At 39.5% G+C, this 20,706-nt stretch overlaps 2 protein-coding genes across 6 annotated transcripts; one reads left to right on the top strand and one right to left on the bottom strand.

Annotated features, from left to right (window-relative positions):
* The first annotated feature begins 1,303 nt into the window (after nt 1-1,303).
* On the top strand, nt 1,304-17,778 carry zgc:158403 (tetratricopeptide repeat protein 39A). 5 transcript variants are annotated; one of them, XM_054760273.1, is made up of 19 exons: nt 1,745-1,793; nt 3,345-3,584; nt 3,659-4,077; nt 6,016-6,147; nt 6,358-6,416; nt 7,857-7,924; nt 8,026-8,090; nt 8,742-8,841; nt 8,948-9,013; nt 9,092-9,200; nt 9,312-9,379; nt 10,537-10,596; nt 12,326-12,487; nt 12,578-12,669; nt 13,700-13,820; nt 13,898-14,009; nt 14,085-14,199; nt 16,080-16,196; nt 17,297-17,778. In XM_054760273.1, the coding sequence occupies exons 3-19, from the start codon at nt 4,073-4,075 to the stop codon at nt 17,415-17,417; spliced, it is 1,572 nt and encodes a 523-aa protein (XP_054616248.1). In that variant the 5' UTR covers nt 1,745-1,793; nt 3,345-3,584; nt 3,659-4,072; the 3' UTR covers nt 17,418-17,778. The 5 variants fall into 5 exon arrangements, with proteins under 5 accessions (XP_054616246.1, XP_054616248.1, XP_054616247.1 ...); XM_054760272.1 differs by having other exon boundaries at nt 3,345-3,866; nt 3,967-4,077; XM_054760271.1 differs by lacking the exon at nt 3,659-4,077 and having other exon boundaries at nt 1,304-1,793; nt 3,345-3,452.
* gadd45gip1 (growth arrest and DNA-damage-inducible, gamma interacting protein 1) lies at nt 15,859-20,706 on the bottom strand. The gene is made up of 2 exons (XM_054760276.1): nt 20,297-20,706; nt 15,859-18,436 (listed from the first exon to the last, which is right to left on the bottom strand). The coding sequence occupies exons 1-2, from the start codon at nt 20,686-20,688 to the stop codon at nt 18,145-18,147; spliced, it is 684 nt and encodes a 227-aa protein (XP_054616251.1). The 5' UTR covers nt 20,689-20,706; the 3' UTR covers nt 15,859-18,144.

Here is a 20,706-nt window from a genome sequence, read left to right as displayed (position 1 = left end):
CAGTGACTGTTTTTAATGAAAAATATTTTTGTTAATATAATAGCAACTATAATAACAAAGCTTGCCTGGCGTCATCTAGTGGCCTTTTTCGAGTATTGCACAATAAAATAGCAGATACAACGCAAATCAATTAAGCTACTAAATTCATAAATTACCTGCAGCGTTAATTACATACGTTTTTTTTTATTAAAAATAATTAAATTGTGATGCTAATGTTACATGTGAGAGTGTAAAAAGCGGGAGGAGACAATGGAATAAATACAACTGGTACTACCCTCTGGTCCAGACTACAATGCTGGAGAAATGTTTTTTTTTTTTCCAGTCAAGTACCCCCAAAAAGAGAAAAGAATTTTTGGTTGGAAAAAAAAAATAGCATCGCAGTGTAAGTATCTGATTAGAAATAAAAATGAATTATTATTATTATTATTATTATCAAATAAATAATTAACTTAATTATGACTACAGTGCAACTTTGTGCATCTAAAATAATTATCATTTTAAAGTGCCCTATTTTGGAATTATAACATATGTTCTTAAATGCAAATACACCCATACAATGTATGTAATTGTTTTCAGTATTTATTTATTTAAATTCTATGTAAGTTACAAAAAACATGCCATAAAAAACTCTGCACTGTTCATCTCTTTGTAAGGAACTAGATGAGATATTCTTTCTTGTGTTTTCTTTCTTTTCTTGGGAGACTGAACAGAATAAGATTTTCATTGCATAGTATAACTGCCTGTTTTACCATGCACATGACAATAAAACTCTCTTGAGTCTCGAACTACATCTCTTTACAAACAATTACCATTACAAACTTAGAAAATCAGCATGGATCATATTTTCCTGACTGTGCATCTTAATAAATTAGAATATTGCACAAAAGCAAAAAAGCTCTGAATGTTTTTTGCTGTTCATTTGCTGATTACAGCGTGAACCACGAGCATTTTTGAGGGATGCATTGCTGCAAAATGTCACTCAGCGTATTGAGTTTCACATTTTCAATTTAACAACTTAAACAAGATACATTTTCAAAAACATTCAAGCATGTTTTTCCGTTCTCAGATGACACTGTCAAGTACCATCAGCGGTACATAACTGTGTTTGACCATTTTGGGACACCGTATGTCTCGTTCCTGTATGACAATGCGGAAGTAAACAAAACAAGTTTTGTCGATGTATTTATTTATTTATTAATTCATTTTTTTTGTCGATGTATTTAGCAGTGTATGTTTTTTGTGGCAGTGTACATCACTCTGTCCAGTTACACACGTAACAAATGCATACAAATGTTTAGTTCTAGTTCTAGTTTCCTTCTACCAATTATACAATATACTATACATGATTACTTCCTATTTCAAAATTTTGCCCGGGGCGCTATTTTACTGACCTGCCGGTTGGACCGGACTTCAAAATAGCAAGTCTACAAGAACCTGACAAGATGGCGACGTCACACAGAGTATCTACGATGCTCTCCTCCCACTTCTTTGCCTTCCTTAAAAGTGTGCGTTTCAACGGAAGAAGAGGGGGAGGAGAGCGCCGCGCTTGCTTACTTTCACACGAGACAGATGAATACATACCTGAGCTCATTATCTAAAACAGGAAACCAACTGTAAGGAAATAAATGACATCACTTGTATTGTCTTTGGACTTGCATGGAAGCTTACTTTTAAGTAGGGAACGCCGTCAATGCGGCTTTGGTTGTGCGGTGAGAACTTCACAGGTGTTCCAAGCAGGTGTAGCAGCTGAACGAGAACATGTCCAATGGGAAAGACGCAAATGCTGCTCAGAAGTGAGTACTGTACACCTAATCCATCCTCCGGTACAGTTCTTTCTCAACTTCGTGGGTCAAATGGGTTTAGATAAGCGTTACATCATACTTACTTAACTACATCAAGAAGTTTCTATATCTTTTCTTATTATTTTTCGCATTCTTTAAAAAAAATAACATTGGCTGGGTTTGCTGTCTTATAATGTTGCAAATGTGGCACTTGACGTAAAGCTAATGTTTATTAGCTAATGTTGTCTTCAGACGTCACGTGACATATGGTTGCAAATGCTGCAAGTTTATGGAACAAAATTGAAGTTTTTCAGGTTTCCAGGAGAGCCAGACCTACGCAGACCTATCATTAGCTATGTAAATCGGTTATTCTGTAATACTGTAAAGTATTATGCGTAACTGTAAAGAAAAATGCATCTGTTCATTATTATCTTATTTTTAAGTCAGACATCTTTCTTCTAGGCATTCCGCTCATGTCCTTAAAGATGGGCATCCCTCAGGTCTGGCACCCTTGATAGCACTTCCGTTTACTACTAGAGTAGTTATTACGCCAATATTTGATAATATTTATGTCAGTGGCCTTTGAATGCTAACTGAATACAATTAACGATATTGACAACATGAGGGCAGTGTTTAGAAGGAAGTTACCAAATTTTACTCCTTGGCGTCCAGGGTAGGATTTAGTAGTTTTGCGTACTTTTGTGTTTACCTTTTATATTTCACCTTATTATTACCAAATTTTATTTTATTTATTTCTTTATTTATTTCTTATTTCACCTATTCATCTTGCTTATCCAGCATAGACGAAATAAACGAGAGTTAATGCCTGATTAAAAAAATGCGATATCAGCACTGAATCATACTGTGAGTGGTTTAAGTTGTTGAATAACAATCCTTAGCTAGATGATAGGGACTAAATATGAATTCACCAGCGTTCTAAACTAATGCAGGATACAATAATAAACATTGTCAGATGAATGCCTTGCACACAGTAGCAGTCAAAAGCTGAGCATTGGTGTCTCAAAAGCATTTATTCAATCCTTGTATTGCAGGGGTGTTCAACGTGCGGCCCCGGAGCCATCATGTATTTTGTTTTTTATTAGCGCTTGGCATATTGTAAACATTTTTTTAAAAATCATTATTAATAAGCTATTATTAGACATTAAGCTAATTTGATTTGTCACCTTGTCACACACAAACACAAAGTGAAGATATACAGGTATTGTTCAGATATCTTAGCAAATATTAACCTACATTGGATTAGTTTTAGCATCTTTAATGTATCAAATGCGTCAAAGTGGCCACGGCATCCATCAATTTTTCTGCATGTGGTCCTCGTTGGGGAAAAAGTTTGGACATCCCTATTGTATTGGATTTCATTAGATTGCCCAGGTGTACCTAATGTTAGGCCATTGAGTGTACCGTGTATCCAATAAATGGCCCTTAATGTTTGCCTTGAGTGTACACATGCATCTTCTCAAAATTCAAAGCATGCATCAACAGGATCAGCTTTCTTGTTTATTTCGAGCGACGCGTTTTTTAATCTATATTTCTATATTTTAGCAACTCCACCCAGATGACCCTAAAAGAGAGCCTAGATGAGTGTATGGAGGCCCTGGATCTCTTCCTGAACAACCGTTTCAATGAGAGTCTGGAGGTGCTGCGGTCAAAGTAAAGCCTAAGATTTGTTTCTAACGTGGAATGCCATTGTGCACATTCATATGTTCTAGTAGGAGGTCCATTGTCTTGGCCTCAGGTGATGCTGAGAACTGGTGTAGTAATTCACCTCTTCCAGAAACAAGTGTACGTCAGGTAACTTCTTCCGTATCCAGGATATTAGGTGTTTGCTGATGCCCGAGGTGTGACTGTTTCAACAGCCAGAGAAAGGCAGCCCTGCTAAATAAACACAAGCTCTGAGATGTTCGCAGAGGTGCAAGACGTTCAAAGATCCTTAAAGTAAAAGTACCAACAGAGCAATGGGGGAAATCCTCGTGATGTAAAAGCTTCAAACAGTGATGTACATGCAACCTATCCTTCCCCAGGAAAAGTTCTGATACTTTTTTGTTAACGTTTGATCGCATGATGGTGAGCTTTGATGTAATCCTCCATCTTGGCAGTCAAATTCATTCATTTATTCAGCAGAGCGTAAAAATATATTTAATGCATTTGACATGCTGCTCTCCAGCTGGTGCTGCTGTCATAAAAAAAAAAAAACCCTGCTGGCTTTTCCTCCCTATGGAAGGACGGCAGTGACAAGCACCTATTAGCTCACACACAACCCCAGTCCCCTGATGAGGTGAGTACTGCAGCGCCTCCTGTATGACAGTTCTGTGTATTATACTGTCTGATTATAAAAGAGTAATGATCTCACACTTACATTAAAGACATTACACAGGCTGTGGAAAACTATGGTGTATAATAAATGTTTCTGTAACATTATATTATTATATCATATTATGTTATTGGCACATGATGACAAACAGAAACTGGCAGGCGCCATGATGCAACTCAGTGCACTCACCAAGGGCACTCAGAGGGAGGCTGGGCTTGCGCAGCAAACCGAGATGAGACACTTGCGTTCAGCCTCATCTTAGGTCTCTGCCCTGTATTTGATCAGGAAATGTGCGAGGAAAATTATGGAGTTCATGGCATTGGACGACCAGCCATTTTCAGCCGCTGTGCACTTTATTTTTGTTAAAAAGTCTCAAATCATGTGTACAGTATAACTTGCCGTGCAAGTTTTGTTTGTTTTTAAAATGTAAAAAAAGTAAAAGACTAAAGGAACTGATGTAATTTAGTACTTTGGACAGCAATTTTCTGAACTTTCCATTTATATTTGAGAGAACTACCTCATGTGCAGTTAAAACGTTAAGTTTGTATTGTTTCAGGGGTATTATTCAGTGTTTTTCAACAAAATAAGAAGATTGGAGAACAGAAGATTGGAACGTATCCTGTCAGTTATATGTTAAAAAAGTCGCTTTTGGCCAAAATTGGTCAAGCTTTTTAAAAATCTCTGATCGGCAAGAAAATTGCTATCGGTGCAGCCCTAATAAATATACTGTCACTGCTAGAATGATTCTACAGAGCTCAGTATACCTAGTATATACCTCCTGCATATGCTTGTATTATGTCATTAATATTCATGTGTTTGTCATTGAGAAGTGAAGGAAATATGCTGTTGAAATGGTGCCAAAACACGAACAGTTTAACTTCCCTGTTGAAATATGACTTTCAGTACCTTCACTAAGCACATAACCACCAGGTATATTGTTTTGATCATTATTTATTAACCTTGAGTTTGTTAAATAGCAGAATCATGCAAGAACTATCCACCCATCCCTCCATTTTCTGTGCTGCTTGCATGTGTCAAATAGGAAGCCGTTCAATTCAGTACTTATCTGAATAAAGGAATAAACTTTTTATTTTATTATTATTATTTTTTTTTTACAGTTTCAGTTACACTTAAACTATTTCTACTCTGCCCCAAAAAGCAAACATAATTTTCCATGAACAAGCAGCATGCCAACTAACAAACAGAGAAGGCCTAAATAAGCTCCTTCATGATTTTTTCCGACTTTTGTGAGTGGAATTTGGGGGGATTCCCCCTCTCCCAAAAATGAAACATGATACGTTGCCTTCTACTGCCTCACTCTTGTCACTGCGCATCTCACTATGTGGTCGGACAGCTACAACATCACTCCGCATTTTTTAAATACTGTTGTTACCAGTTAAACCTTGCCGGAGGTCTGAGTGCCATTCTAGTTACAGAGACAGTAGAGGATTACGTTTGCCTTTTAAATGTCGTTTCCACCAACCTACAATCCATTAGTAATTTCAGCAAAATAGGAAGTGGAAGTGACACTTTCCAAGTATAAGAGTATCTACATAAACTTGGAGCATTCTTAACAGGTAGTGCCAAATTTATCTGTGGCGATCCATATGTGTTAGTGGCGGGCCACCATAAATAAATTCAATTAAATTCATTTATATAGCGCCAAATCAAAACAACAGTATCTCATGGGCATTTTTACACATGGAGGTCACACTCATAAATGAAAACAGAGAACAAACTGGAACCCCACCTCAGCAAGTACTTGGCGACGGAGGCTTTGGGGAGGAAACCTTGAACAGAACCCAGGCTCCTCGCAACCCTGAACAGAACCTTCAGGATACAGCCTATGTTTGCCTGCAGTATATTTACAATATATCACTCTATCAATGTTTCCCTATGTAGAGTGGGTGAGAGTATGTACCATGCGCTTATCTATGCCACCGTGCTGGAAATGCAGGCCATGATGACGTTCCAGCATGAAGACATTTGCAGTGCTGGAGCTACAATGAAGACTGCACAGGAGCTCTGTCAGAGGTCAGCTGTCTGCTCAATTCAAAATAATGTTTGGGCATTTGTGGAGAACACCTTGGCAACAGTAATGCATTGCTATATTTCGCACATTGTTTTTTTTTTTTTTTAGGCGGATTGATGTTAAATGGGAAATGTGGTGTTCATATTAAATATACTGTTGTAACGTTCATACCGTATCTACATTTACACACGTACCTCCGTGTGATGTTTCAGGTTTCGGCGGAAATCCCAGAGTTCATTAAACAAGTCAGCAGGAGAGCCACTCACTGAAGGTAAAAATGTGCCACACTTTTTTACTCCTGCTGTATACTGGTAAAAATATAGGTACAAATGTGTAGAAATTCCTAGTGATGCTCGATATTGACTTTGTTATTGATCTCCAATATTGTCCAGCGCTTCATTACACAGCAAAGCGTAACACTTTACAGTTATTGCAGATTGCATATTTACCGTCCAAAGGCGAAACCTGTAAATAATTCAGTGGATGTGGATGTACTGAGCTTGTTGCTCTGTGGAACACATCATCACTCTTATGCCGGTATTATCATCGGCAGAAAAAACGTAACCAAAAAGATGCCAATGTCAGCTTATATTATCAGACATCCCTAGTAATTCTCCTTACTGAAGAAAAGTACACATAACCTATTTTATATTTGCTTCACATTTACATGTGTTTGTAGTGATTGGTTTTGTGGACACAATGCTCACTTTTTAATTATGTGTAGGTTTGTGGAACATTTGGACTACGAAAGTGAAGACAAAGCCCTGTACACAGTAATTCCTAGTTTATCGTGGTTAATTGCTTCCAGACCCGACGGTGAAGTGAATTTAGTTAGAGCATAGAAAACCTGTTTACGACTTGCACTTCATTTGCTTTATTAACAAGTGGAAAACACAAATGCAGTGAACATTCACACAGGAGCTGCTGTCGGCCACAATTCCGCCAGTCACTACACTCTCCACACCAGCGTTATTGTTCTACTACTGCTAACACTCTGGCTAGCTTACGCAGATGTTACACTACATATGACATCTTTTGAATGTCTTATATTTGTATTTTCATTCATTTAGCCATTTTTATGCTTGAAAATACTTAATTTAGGTCAAGAATAGGTGCAATTTCCTTAAATATGCACATTTTTACTGATAATAGACTGTATTCAACCACACTGCGTGATGTTTGAACCACGATGCAGCGAGGGTCAACTGTAATACCTTTTTTTCAATAACGAAAACAGTAATATGCATTATAATGATGTGAATCAATGGAAAACAAAAGCAAATATACTAATATTTCAATATATAAACTATAAAAATATATAAACTACAATACAGATTAATTTTAGCATGTCAATACAAGTTGGTTCATTCAATTAATGGTTACAATTTGGTCAATACTGTAGTATGAAAGGCCACCAGAGTAATTTGACTTAATCCTCTGAGAATTCTGAGAAATTTTCAGCTCAAGTCTCAAATGAAAATGTTATATTGAAATGACTATTTTCCCAGTAAGCCAGGGGTGTCCAAAGTCCGGCCCGGTTGCCATTTGTGGCTTGCAAGACCCTTTTTGGTGGCCCACTGCATATTGTAAACATGAATTAAGCACACATCTTCATAAGTTTCGACACCCCTGCAGTAAGCCATGCACCGTAACAAAAAGCACTATAACTCCTGTCTTTGTATGGTCACTGTTCCTCAATATTCTTCCACAGAGCAGCTCCATGCTGAAGTGTGCTTTGCAGAATGCCAACTCCAAAGAGCTGCTCTCACCTTCCTACAGGTGCAGTACACTGATTTGCCACGTTGCCAAATATCTCTGCATGTGCCCTAGCGACAGCTACACTAGTTGGTCAGATGACAGCATTTAATGTTGCTTTGCAGGATGAGAACATGGTGAGTTTTATCAAAGGTGGGATCAAAGTACGAAACAGTTACCTGATTTACAAGTAAGTAGCTTTACATACTGTGTATATAGACAGTACTGTGATGTATCGTAAGAATGTACACCATGCAACAGAGTTATGTGTGAGAGGGTTTGTGTGCACTCTGTGCTATGAGGCGTTGAGGCGCACTTGTAATTGTGAGTGTCAGGCGCTAATTGTTTTTCATTTTTATTAACATACCCCACACCCCACTTTGGGAACCTAGGATCTACACTATATGGACAATGTACTGAGAGGAAGTGAAAATAGAAGGAAATATGGAGTCAGTCAGGTTACTGTCCATGTAGAGGTCAGGGGCGCCCAGGTTCTTCTACAGCATACATTGCACAACCATTCTTTTATGGACCTTTTGTCACAGTTATAAAGTCGTACAAAGGTAAAATCATAGCCGTGATATGATCAAGAATTAATGGAGGGGCTGCTAAGGTGTCTAGCTCAGCTACGAACTGACTGCTTAAAGGTCTGTCTCAAGACTTTTGTCCCTATCTTCAATCATGCAAAACGTTTCATAATGAAAAATATCAGAAAAGTGGCTCGTCTTACAATTTGGTTGGAGCAAAACGGAAAGGAGGCTGTAGTAAATAATGTTACAGAGTTGTAGTTGTTGTTTGTAGAATTTGGCAGTCAGTTTATGTTTTTCATTTTATCCTGCAGAGACTTGCATTCCTACGTCAAATCTCAAACCTGTCTCAAAGGACCCAGCCACGTTCACTTAGAGGGTGGGATTTCTTTTGGAATCGGAGCATTTAATCTGGTAAGATGTCATAGTTTATTCAGCATTATTATATAAATATATTGTGGTTGTAATGTGTTTTTTTTTTTTTACTGTGTGTACTTAATGTGCTTTTCTGTGTTTGCAGACACTTTCTTTATTCCCTCCTCGAATATTAAAAGTTTTGGAGTTTGCAGGATTCTCTGGGGACAAGGTATGACATGTCAAAGCAAACACTCTTATCTGAATATTAGTTATTGTACATAATATGATGTGATCCACGTTTTCAAAGGATTACGGTTTGTCCCTGCTGGATAATGGTGCGAGGGCACTGAATCTACGCTCCATGCTGTGTGCTCTGCTACTGCTTTGCTATTACACCTTTCTCACATTCATATTAGGTATGGCTCCTCCCCATACACTCATATGCATCTAACTAATCATTCACTCCTGTGGAGACGCTGTATCTGTAAGAGGTGTCATGCCATCTCCACTTTGTCTCTTTCCCTCAGGAACAGGAGAAGTACATGCGGTAGAAGCTGAAAGGTTGCTGAAAATATTCAGGATTCGCTATCCACAGGTCAGTGGTTGGCACCATACCAAAAACAACTAAAACATAATAGCCGGAAACTTTGGCAGCAAACTTTTATAATGGATCCTTGTACAGCATACATAGGCACACACAAATTTGCAGTTATTTTTTTCATGCAGCAAACACATCTTATATACCTTATGTTGATAACAATGAATAAATACATGATAATGCAGTTAAATGTACAGCACACATGTACCACTGTTAGAAAGGCCGAAGTTTTTACATGTTTATGTCCTTATGCTTCACTAATAATGTTTTTTTCCTCAAGCGTTGATATTTGGTGGTCCTTGAACACACCATAGTTGGTGTGAGACATAAAACTTTGGCTACAGAAGCACCAGCTCAGTCAATCCAGTCTCAAAACGTGTAGAGAACACAAGTTAGAAAACACAAGTTAATATACTATCATATATTGGAATTACAACAATCAAGCAGGGTGGCTTATGAACACACACTGGGAGAAGTGCCTTCTCTAGCTTGCGAACCTCTGGTGTAGCCTGACGACCAGGCTAAAGGCTACACCGTAACGCCAATTCCCTCTGTTCATGGATCATCTTACGTTATCGTTCAGTAGTGGAAGAGTAGTCATAGATATTATACTTTAAATGTGTTGAATAAGTATGTGAGACATATTTAGGGCTTAAACCTGGTTTGTGGCTACATCAAATGTTTCACCTATGTGGATGTTAATAGCTTTTAAACCTTTACTCTTTTTCTTTGGAGAAGCTTTACTTCGCGTTGTGGAGTTTATTTAGCCAACATCGTATACTGTCATTTCCCCTTCCCCTAATCCAATCTACACAAACTGTAGGTGTTTTCTTTCCTTTGTTGAGTACGCTTTGCACACACACACACACGTCGATTAATCTTATTTGACACAATATTTTTTTTACATTTTATAACCAGTTCAAGCCTTTACTTTGCATGACTTTGCAGCGCCTGTGCCCACTCCACCTATTGCATATATTGCCCATCCCAGAGAGCAAACTTGCTGCTCTTAACACACTGTGTACAAATTCACGGAAATGTCATTAAACAAGGTTGGGGGTTTGCTCTATAATGCAGGGAAGGAAGTACAGGAACTTGCAGTTAAGATGAGCTGGAGTTTTAATCTGTGTACATTTTCTGTACTTTCTATATAGGGAGCGATATTCCTCTTCTTTGCTGGCAGAACAGAAGAGATGAAAGGAAACATCGATGAGGTGTGTGTGCGCATGTCATAAAGCGCTACAGGAATAGAATGACTTTTAACATTCATTTCCTGGTCTTTTGTTCTCACAACTGGTACTGTAATGAAACACCACACTCACTGGTCCCAACATTAGGTACACTTGCAATCAGATCCAATGTATTCTAAGAGCTTTATCATGAATTCTGCCCCTCCTATGATGATGGTAATGCTACATTTAAATTTTACAACATGTGTGTTATTGTGTATAGCACTGTAATATGTTTGTTTTATTTTAGCGCTCATATTCTCCTGAAATCTTGTAACACATTTTACCCTGGGGTCAATTTTACCCCAAGGATATTTGCCTCCGGGAAGTTATTTACAGAAAACTGTAGTTTTTTTTGTGTAAGGCACTTTAAACCGTGACCTGTCCTCTAGCGCCATTCATCCAACTATCTTTTTACGCTTATCCAAGGTCGGATTGCAGGGGCAGCAACCTAGACAGAAAAGGCAGTTGAGAGTCATAGTCTCTCCAATGTGTCCCGGGTCTTTCCCGATGCCTCCTTCACTCTAAGGGAGAGCCCAGCCAACAGTGGAAACCCATTTTGACCTCTTGTACCTACTCCTCCTTGAACTACCACCTTATCAGAGTGGAGGAGTATGCATGTCCCAACAATTCTCGGCGCTAAGTTGTCAGGGGCGTTTTTGCCCCTGGTAGGGCTACTTAAGACAGACAGGGCCTGGGGAGGGACCAAACAAAGTGTAGTTCAAGAGACTCTAACGATGAATGACAAGTTTTCCCTCACTCAGATGCAGATCACTGGGGCACCCCTCTGGAGCCAGACCAGTTGACCGGGCTTGAGCCCAAATGGGTCCCCCCTCTGATGTGCTCACCCCTTTTTAGGAGGGGATAATGAGGTTGAGTGCAGTGTGAGATGGGTGGCAGCCGAAGTTGGGGACATTGGCGAAGATGGGTTTGAGGAATATCCATCCATTTTCTATGCCCCCTATCCTAATTAGGGTCGCGGGGTTATGCTGGAGCCTATCCCAGCTGACTTGGGGCGAGAGGTGGGGTACACCCTTGACTGGTCGCCAGCCAATCACAGGGCACATATAGACAAACAACCATTCACACTCACATTCATACTTATGGACAATTTAGAGTCTCCAATTAACCTAACATGCATGTTTTTGGAATGTGGGAGGAAACCGGAGTACCCGGAGAAAACCCACGCAAGGGGAGAACATACAAATTCCACATAGAGTTTCCCTTCCCCATGTAATGTATCACTCAGGAATATCGACAATGCACCTGCATGTGTGTGGATGTTAAGTCACACATGGGCCACACACAGACAAGTTTTTCACAGCTAAAACAGCTAGGGGCCAAATTGACCCCAGAGGAACGCCAATGCGTGCAATATGTGTTTAGCAGATTGATAGAATATCATCGTGATAATTTTATACTTAATCAGTTGTACCCATCAAATTAGGTCATGAAATATTACGCAAAAAATAAAACATCAACTACTATTTTTTGAATCACAAACATTGAATGAGGACAAATTGACCTCAAAGGATGATCGGAGGGTTTTAATACATTTTTGCCAGAATGTTTTTCTATTGTACCAGGATAGTGCAGTCTGTTTTGTGGGTAGGAAGCATGACTACACAGAGCATGTGGCTAATATTAATGTTTACAACCTAAAATGCAGTGTGGCTTACTGCATGTTCTTACGGTTGTGTCACTCTGCTACCAGGCGGTGGCACTATTTGAAGATGGCTGCAAGGCCCAACAGGCATGGAAGCAGTTCCACCACATGTGCTATTGGGAGCTGATGTGGTGCTTCACCTATAAGCGAGCGTGGAAGATGGCCTACTTTTATGCAGACCTGCTGAGCAAGGAGAGCCGGTGGTCGAAGGTGTGTACAAGACAAAACAGGCAGATTATTATTGTTATTTTGTCAGATTAGGTGTTGAGGAAATAGATGTAAAAAGTTTGTTTCATCTAGGCTATGTACATGTACATGAAAGCTGCTTACCTCAGCATGCTGCCAAAGGACGAGGAAAGGCCCTTTGGTGAGGATGAGGTGGACCTTTTTAGGTAAATGTGGCTTCTTACAAATATTTTAGATTTCCAGAATTTATTTTAAAGAGCCTTAAAGACATTTTTCTGTATTTTTTTTTAGAGTTATTAACTTTAAAGTATGTTTATTATTGTGGTTGGTTGTGTTGACACATCATCTTTCTGTCAATCAAAGCTGAGCTTGGTAAAAATAGGTGTACAGTCGTCACTCGCCACATTGTGGCTTCACTCCATCACAGGTTTTCCAAATATATTGTATTCATTAAAAAAAAATATTGCAGTTCCTTTCAGTTACGCGGTTGACTACACCCTTTTATTAGTCAAAAATATGCATATTTAAGCAAATTTGACTTGTTTTTGGCCTGTATTACACATTTTCAAGCATAAAAATATGAACTAAATGAACTAAAATACAAATCAAGACATCCTTTTCTCACACATTCAAAGACGCAAGCCTGAGTATGCGTATCTAACGTAGCATCATCATTGAAAAAGTTGCAATACTTTCACAGTTTTTTGTGTGTGTGTGTGTGCGAGAGAGAGAAAGAAAGTCAATGTTACGTCTTATTTATGTCTTATATGTCATATTTTGTCATATTATGTCTACTATGTTGGGTAATACAAGCGTAAAGGTGACTATGGAGTGTTATTTCATTTTAGAGGGCTTTAATGTTAAAAAACGCGCTTTGTAAACCGGTTTCCCATGCTCTAAAGTACAAAAATATGTGATTTATAAATAAGGAATTCAAATAAATTCACTTATTATGGTCAGATCTGGAACGGACTAACTGTAATAAACAAGGGACGATTGTCCTTTGCTTCAAGTAATTTAATGTTTTGGAAATGCTAATTGATACACTCTTATCTCATGACCGTTTAAGTAGAAATGAGTTAAAAATCAAAACTATTATCTGGTGAACATCAGAACATAGTTTTTATTAGTTTATGGACATGGACAGTTTGTTGCACTGCTCCTAATGGCCACAAACGTCATTAGAATATTCATACACTCGTGACTTGTGCCTTCCTTCTTTTCTTACACATTTAGACAAGTGCCTGCCTTCAAGCAGAAGATAGCAGGGAAATCTCCCCCCACTGAGAAGTTTGCCATCCGTAAAGCTCGTCGCTACAAAGCCCACTGCCCAGTCAGGCTAACAGTGCCAGTGCTGGTACGACATCACAAACACACAAGTGCATAAACTAAAGGCCAAACCCCTTTTAACATATATTGACTGCTTCATTACAGGAGATGATGTACATGTGGAACGGTTTTAGTATGATCAGAAAACGACCAGAGCTCACTGAAGGCATTATGCAGACTCTGGTGGAGGCTGAACGCACCCTGTTGGAGTCTCCAGGTCAACAGAGAGCCCTTGAATGTAGCACAAAACACAAAATGTAATGCCTGTGCTGATTGTCTTCTCCCGCCACAGAAACTGAGTTTTTAATGGACGACCGTTGCGTCATCCACCTGCTGAAGGGAATGTGTTTGAAAAACCAGGGTCTCCTCCAGGGTGCTGAGGAATGCTTTCATAAAGTGTGTTCTAGGTGAGGTCTTGTTGCATTCCTTTCACAAATGCAGGTAATTAACTCTCCCTTGCCACACAACCAGACACCTGACAAACCATCACCAGAAAACTATTTTAATCCGAGCATGTTGACTGTGTAGGGCAGGGGTTGGGAATATTTCAAAAATATATATATTTTTTTAAAGCGTGAAGCGGTTGATCAGTAATGGTAGGCAAGGCAACTGATCTCCAAAAATCTGCAGCAGGTTTGCTAATATTAGGGGTGCACGATGCTGATAGGGCAGCTATGAGGAATTATGATGTCATACCAATAAATCCAATAACAATAAAAAAAATTGCTCGATAACTGATAAAGTAAAAAACAATTCAAATGAGGTGAGATTAGCCATACTGTCCTGTAGGTGGGTTTGCGTAATCAAGCGCTCCTTTTCTGTGACGTCATAACTGCCCCTGAGCTCACTTGTGAATGAACATGGCGTCAATTGTGTGAGACTTCTTCACTGTTTCAGAGGAAGACATTTCGCCAAATGAGAACAAAACATCGAGCTTCAACACATCAAACCTTGTTAGCCACCTGGCGCCCAGGGCTTGTTCCTATCGCCGCGGTGTTTGAAAAGTGCCTGAAAGTTTGCCTGAGACAACCCAAGCGCTAAAGCGATCTGTGATTTCATCATGGAAACCAACAGCCCTTTACTCTCATTGAAGATACCGGCTTTTGTCGGCTATTAAATCCCTTAGAGCCACAGTTTGTACTTCTGAGCCACTGCTATTTTTTTAATGTTTTGTTAATAGTAGTGATGTCATGATATTTGGTAAGGACAAATCCACAGGTACAGTTAGTCAAATCCAACTTTATACAGTTCAATCTATATTTCAAAAATAATAGTGGCTCAGGAGGGTAGAGCAGGTCGTCCAGAAATCGGAAGGTTGGCAGTACGATCCACACACCCTCTACCCAGTCACTGTTGTTGTGTCAATACACTTCACCCATCTTGCTCCTAGTGCTGCTCACACTGGTGTATGAATGGGAATGAATGTTTAGTGGTGTTCGGAGACACCGTCGGCGCGACTCGCCCAGCCACGTTTCAGCCAGACTACCCCAGGGTAGCTGTGGCTACAGATGTAAAGGGTTCGCTTCATTGTGCTATTTTGTTTTTTAATGTCACAAGCAAGACGGAGCCACCGTCTTGCTTTTAGATTGGGGGGGAAGAGCGTTGAGAAGAGCGATACATGCTTTCATGTTTGAGTCCAAAAAGACCAGAAAAAGTCGCTAGATTTGCTGCTAGTCGCCTTTTGGAAAAACAGAGCCTAGGGGGTCTGAGCACACTGATCCCCTCCTGCAACATCTTCTTATTCTCTGGAATACCAGGTACATATGAGATATGTGCAGAAGCAGTGCTGCAATGCCTTCTACTGTACAGAGTTTGAAGAACAAGCTACATTCACAGACAGTCCCATTAAAATTTCTATGACCAAGAGTGAACAGGTAGTGCCAAATCTATTTGTGGTGATCCAAATTTATTTGTGGCCGGCCTCTACAGATAAATAAATATTTAAACATGTGATTATTTTAATTGTGTGGAAATAAAGGTTGGAGGAAACACAGAGTGGAAGAAGTGAAATGTACTTATGTTGCTGCACCATCTATTTTGCTATAACGATACATAATCCATTTTATTTATATAGCGCTTTTAGAACATTCTCAGACACATTACAACAGAAATACGTAAGAACAAAAACATTGTAAGGGTATATTTAAATAAAAACAGTAGAATCAGTTGATGCAAGCAAGATACTGTACGTGTGCACCCACAAAGACGACCCTGCTACAGACACTTGTTTTTGTTCGTTTGAAATAAGTATGGTGTAATAACATTACTTGTGTTTGACTTTGCTCAGTGAGAAGAAGCTCAGGTTCGACCACTACCTCATTCCCAACGCTATGGTGGAGCTCAGTTTACTGTACATTGACCAAGGCAGAGGGGACGAGGCCATCAAACTACTACGCAAGGCCAAGTAAGTCTTCTGACAATTTACAGTGCTTTCTAAATAGATCTTTAATACATAAGTCTTAGAAACTGCACACATTGCCTGTCTTACAGGTCACAGTTTTGCGTAATTTTGTGTCTGGTGTTTGAATGCGCGAAATAACCACATGGAAACCTATATTAATTACTGTATTACCACCCCCTTCAGGCTGCCAGCGGTATTACAACTTTTTTTAAAATCGTTGCTTTAATGTGACTTCTATCGAGAAAACTCGCTAAAGATTTGCGATATTACATTTTACTTTTTTCTTCTATGAAGTCGGGTATAAAATTCAAGGTTTATTGCAGGACTGGTGGATTAAAGAAGCGATGGCAATGGCTTCTCAGAGCAGTTTTACTGTAAAACAGCAGAGGGCGCTCTCTACCTGTTTTAGTTTGACATTCCAAGTTGTGCAATAGCGAATGGATTGGGAGACTTTACTGTATATTAACATCAAACCTTCAATTGGACAGATGAAACAAATAATGATAACGCATTTTATTTATGGAACCTTAAGATGTTTTAGTTGGGATTTGAGAAGCAAACAGCTTCAATATCCTGTGACAAACATGGAAAAAAAATAATAGAAATCAGGAAGGGGGCAAACACTTTTTCACACCACCAAGTGACCATATCTGCATGTAAATTGATGGACGCTGTGGGAGTCTAAAAGGCAGCAAAAACATAAAAAGGAAAACAAATGGTTACAAATGAACCACTGCTCATCAAGAAGATGTTAATCTCCAAAAGTGGTCAGTAAAAAGGCTGGAAAAAGCTGCTGTTTTAGATTTACCTAATCGCTTTTTTAAAAAGCAGAACTCAGAGGGGTCTGATTGCTCGCTAAAATTAGTTGGCAATACAGATCCCTCCTGCTACGTCTTCTTATTCTTGTGTTAAGAAGCAATTACGATGCCATTTACTGTACCGATGAATTGGAATGACGAGCCAAATTCCCACACAGCCCCATTGTAATGTGTTATTGAGCGAGGGCAAACTTGTAGCACCAAATCTCTTTGTGGTGGTCAAATGAATGTACAGTATGTGAAACGCCGAATGTTAAGCGTTTCAGCTGTTTTTCTGTCTTCTAGACACAACTACAAAGAGTACTCGATGGAATCTCGAACACAGTTCAGGATTCACGCCGCTCTGGCCAAACTGAAGGCTGGCTCTGTCGACGGGGAGGAAGCTCATCTGTCTGGAGATCTTTGATCAGCGGAGACACCCTCAGAGTCACCACCACCAACTCCCACTCTTTTAGCTGAGTTTTTAACTCTCATCAGGTAAATACTGGGCTTCCGTTCAGGTTTGCCTTCTTTAACTCGTGAACACACTATTTGCTGATCAAGGTGAGGCCCGAGTGGCTTCTCGTTGTACAAAAGTGTTACATTTTCAATTGGACTTCACATACTTTTATAAAACAGGCTTGTGTGTTGTGTAGAAGACATTTCATGTATGAACAATTGTTTACATGTACTGTACACTTTCAGAAAATCTAAATCAGCAGCTGATTAAAGGCACTCTAAATGACATGTATAGCCACTCCACTATTTTGACGAATTTATATGGCAATTTAAAGTACAGCGTGATAATATGCTGTAATGTGAAGATTATGGTGTCACAATATCTCAAATGCATACATCATTTCTTATTGGGAGATTGCAGTCAGAAGCCAGTTTTGATGCATTAATTGCACGGGTACGCAGTGGAAATGTTTTATTTAGAAAGGCAACTGTAGCCATATTTTCTAAACTCACTTTTATCATGCATGTAGAGTCATGTAATAATAACCATGACAAGGAGAATCAATGTAGAAAATAACTTATTCAAGATTTTGTAATTCCAGATGGCATTAGAAAGCAAAATGAGCAGGAAAATGCGCTCATTAAATACACACAGCCCAATGTTTAATAGTCAATTAAATCTATAAAGAGCAGGTTTATGAGGCAGCAACTGGAGGAGTGACCGGGACAGCTGCCTGCTCTTCCCTCTGCCTGCGTTTCAGGAGTTTCTTCTTCTTCTTCTCCTCTTTTTCAATTTCAGCAACCATTTCCAAGAACTTGGGGCTGCGGGGGTCCACTGCGTAGCCAAAACGCTCCCTGGCCTCAGCCAGCAACTTCTCACGGCGCGCCTTCTCCTCTTTTAGCTTCTGCTTAGATTCACGCTTCTCTCTGCGCCAGTCGGCGATCATCTTGGGCATTTTGGCCATGTTTGCTGCTATGAGCTTCTCTCTGCAACAGAAATAGAAATGAGCATTATAACAGATGTTATTATATGGAGCTCATCATTTGATTGACAGTCCACCGCATTGGCTCTGAGTGCAGTATGTTATCTATTGGATGGATATCAACTGAACTTGGATGTACTGCATTACCATTTAGAACATACTGGTATAGCGGCACTTTAAAGTCGGCATATGTATATAAACAACGTTGTACAAGCACAAGACACCATTGCAAAGGTGTCATGTTGTGCATTGCACCACCTGCCCTTACTATCACGACTGTCTGTATTACAGAATTTATAGACAACTGGCCATTGAAGGTTTTCGTATTTGTCCAATGTAAGTAAACCCAAGCCCCATAAAAACTGATCACATGTTTAACTAGACATTTAAGACACATTTTTAAAAATCGCAATAAATAATTGTTTCTCTTGTAATCTATTTAGTTTGCAAACATATATACATGTACGGTGTGTGTATGTGTATATATATATATAAAAACACCTGTATGAATGAGGGTGGTTATTGTGTATAACTTAAAAATTATTTGCACGTTGAAAGGGAGAAACATGTTTTAGCACAAAAAAAATAAGTTGAATGGTATTTCAGGACTTAAGGCTGGCCAGCTTTTAATGCTTTGAAGAGTGTCTGAAAATGTTATGTCATTATATAATATATCATGAATTTAACAGATTTTTGGGCCATTCTTTGACAGTTTTGCACATAACCAAGGGCAAATGTGGGGCATGATAGCTACAATACAACTTACGTTTTTTTTTATTAGTTCCTGCACTTCATACTATTTATATAGAATCGATGGGTGCATCAGTAAAGTTACTTTTAAAGTTCAATTCATGCACTTCTGTACCTACTCTTCAATATGTATACTTTGTACACTGTGTACTTAGTTCCAGAGGGCACAAATTTTGACAGTGCAGTGCGGTTCGGTTCCAAATCTATTACTGTCGTTGCGCACTTGAAAAATGTATCCGTGCTCTCTTTTCTTTCCTTTTGTCAATTGTAACCACTCGATAGGCTATGTTCACACGGGAACGTTCTTCGGATTTTTTTGGGCGGGTTGGAAAAAAAGTCGCGTCAACACTGTGCCAGATGAGTACACAGTTGCATACAGAGGGGAAAGCATCGCTGAGTGAAAACAATGTAATACACAAGTCACACCTACGCGTGGCGCTGTGAACAAGCGCGCAGATGGAACCACCTGATACTCCAAACCATAGAAGAATAAAGAAGTTGCGTTCAAAAGTCCGTCGTCTTCCGCTTTCCAAGGCACATCAAGACTTAAGTGGAATGACTTCTGTGAGTCATTATGGAGTATAAGACAACAAAATATCAGGACAATGTCGACTGAGGTGAGTCATGTCTGTGGAAATATTCAGCTATTATGTTAGCTTGTCGTCAAAGCTCACTTCTGGTCACGTGACGGCGAGGAGGCTGCGGTGGGTTGGTGACGTCATTGTATTACCTGCCTACACTGCAACGACAATCCAGTTTCGAGATTCTCCCACTCGAAGCAGTTTTCAAATAAATACCGTTTCAGGTCACCCAGAACGAGAGGCAGATAACGATAAACGACAAAATACTTGCAATGGAACGCACTTATGTACTAGATGTGTAAGTGCACGAATTTAAACAACCCGAGCCTTTGTAATATACAATCGGATGCGTGATTGGATAGCATAATCATCACAATTGTAATTACATAAAAATACTTACTTAAAAACAAACACTCAAATCCTGTCAACATGTGATGTAACATGTAACAAACAAAGAGATTGGCACTTAGAGTTGTCTTTCTCTCCGATAATGGAAGTACAGTATTGGCATTAGCTATTTTAGCATCACTCACTTTGCTAGGCGCTTTTCAGTCTCCTTCTTTTGCTTGGCTGCGATATTCTTCAACATGACTTCTAACGGAGGATGCCACTCGTTTTCCTCGGCGATGATAATGTCCAGCTCGGCGTGGCTGGGCCACAGCGAGGCAGGGTCGACACCCGATGCTGAGCCGTAGCGACCGTATAGCTTGCTGTCGTATCTCGCCGTCTTCTGCCATTCCGGCGTCTTCTCGCTGCTCTTGTCTGGAATATATGGGTCACGGAGGTTCAGATTTAGAGGTTTAGGGTTATACGACGCCGTTTGTAATAAAATCCCACTTGCAGAATTCACAATCTTGGAAGACAAATTGGCCTTTGTCGTGTTATAAAGCAAAAGCGTCCTCCTGCAGAGCATGGAGGCGGCCATTTTTCCTTGACTTCACTA

Source organism: Dunckerocampus dactyliophorus, chromosome 18, assembly GCF_027744805.1.
Source record: "Dunckerocampus dactyliophorus isolate RoL2022-P2 chromosome 18, RoL_Ddac_1.1, whole genome shotgun sequence".
In the NCBI taxonomy this organism is placed as follows: domain Eukaryota; kingdom Metazoa; phylum Chordata; class Actinopteri; order Syngnathiformes; family Syngnathidae; genus Dunckerocampus; species Dunckerocampus dactyliophorus.
The sequence above is the reverse complement of the archived record's forward strand: the minus strand, read 5'-3'. Positions and strand labels throughout refer to the sequence as shown.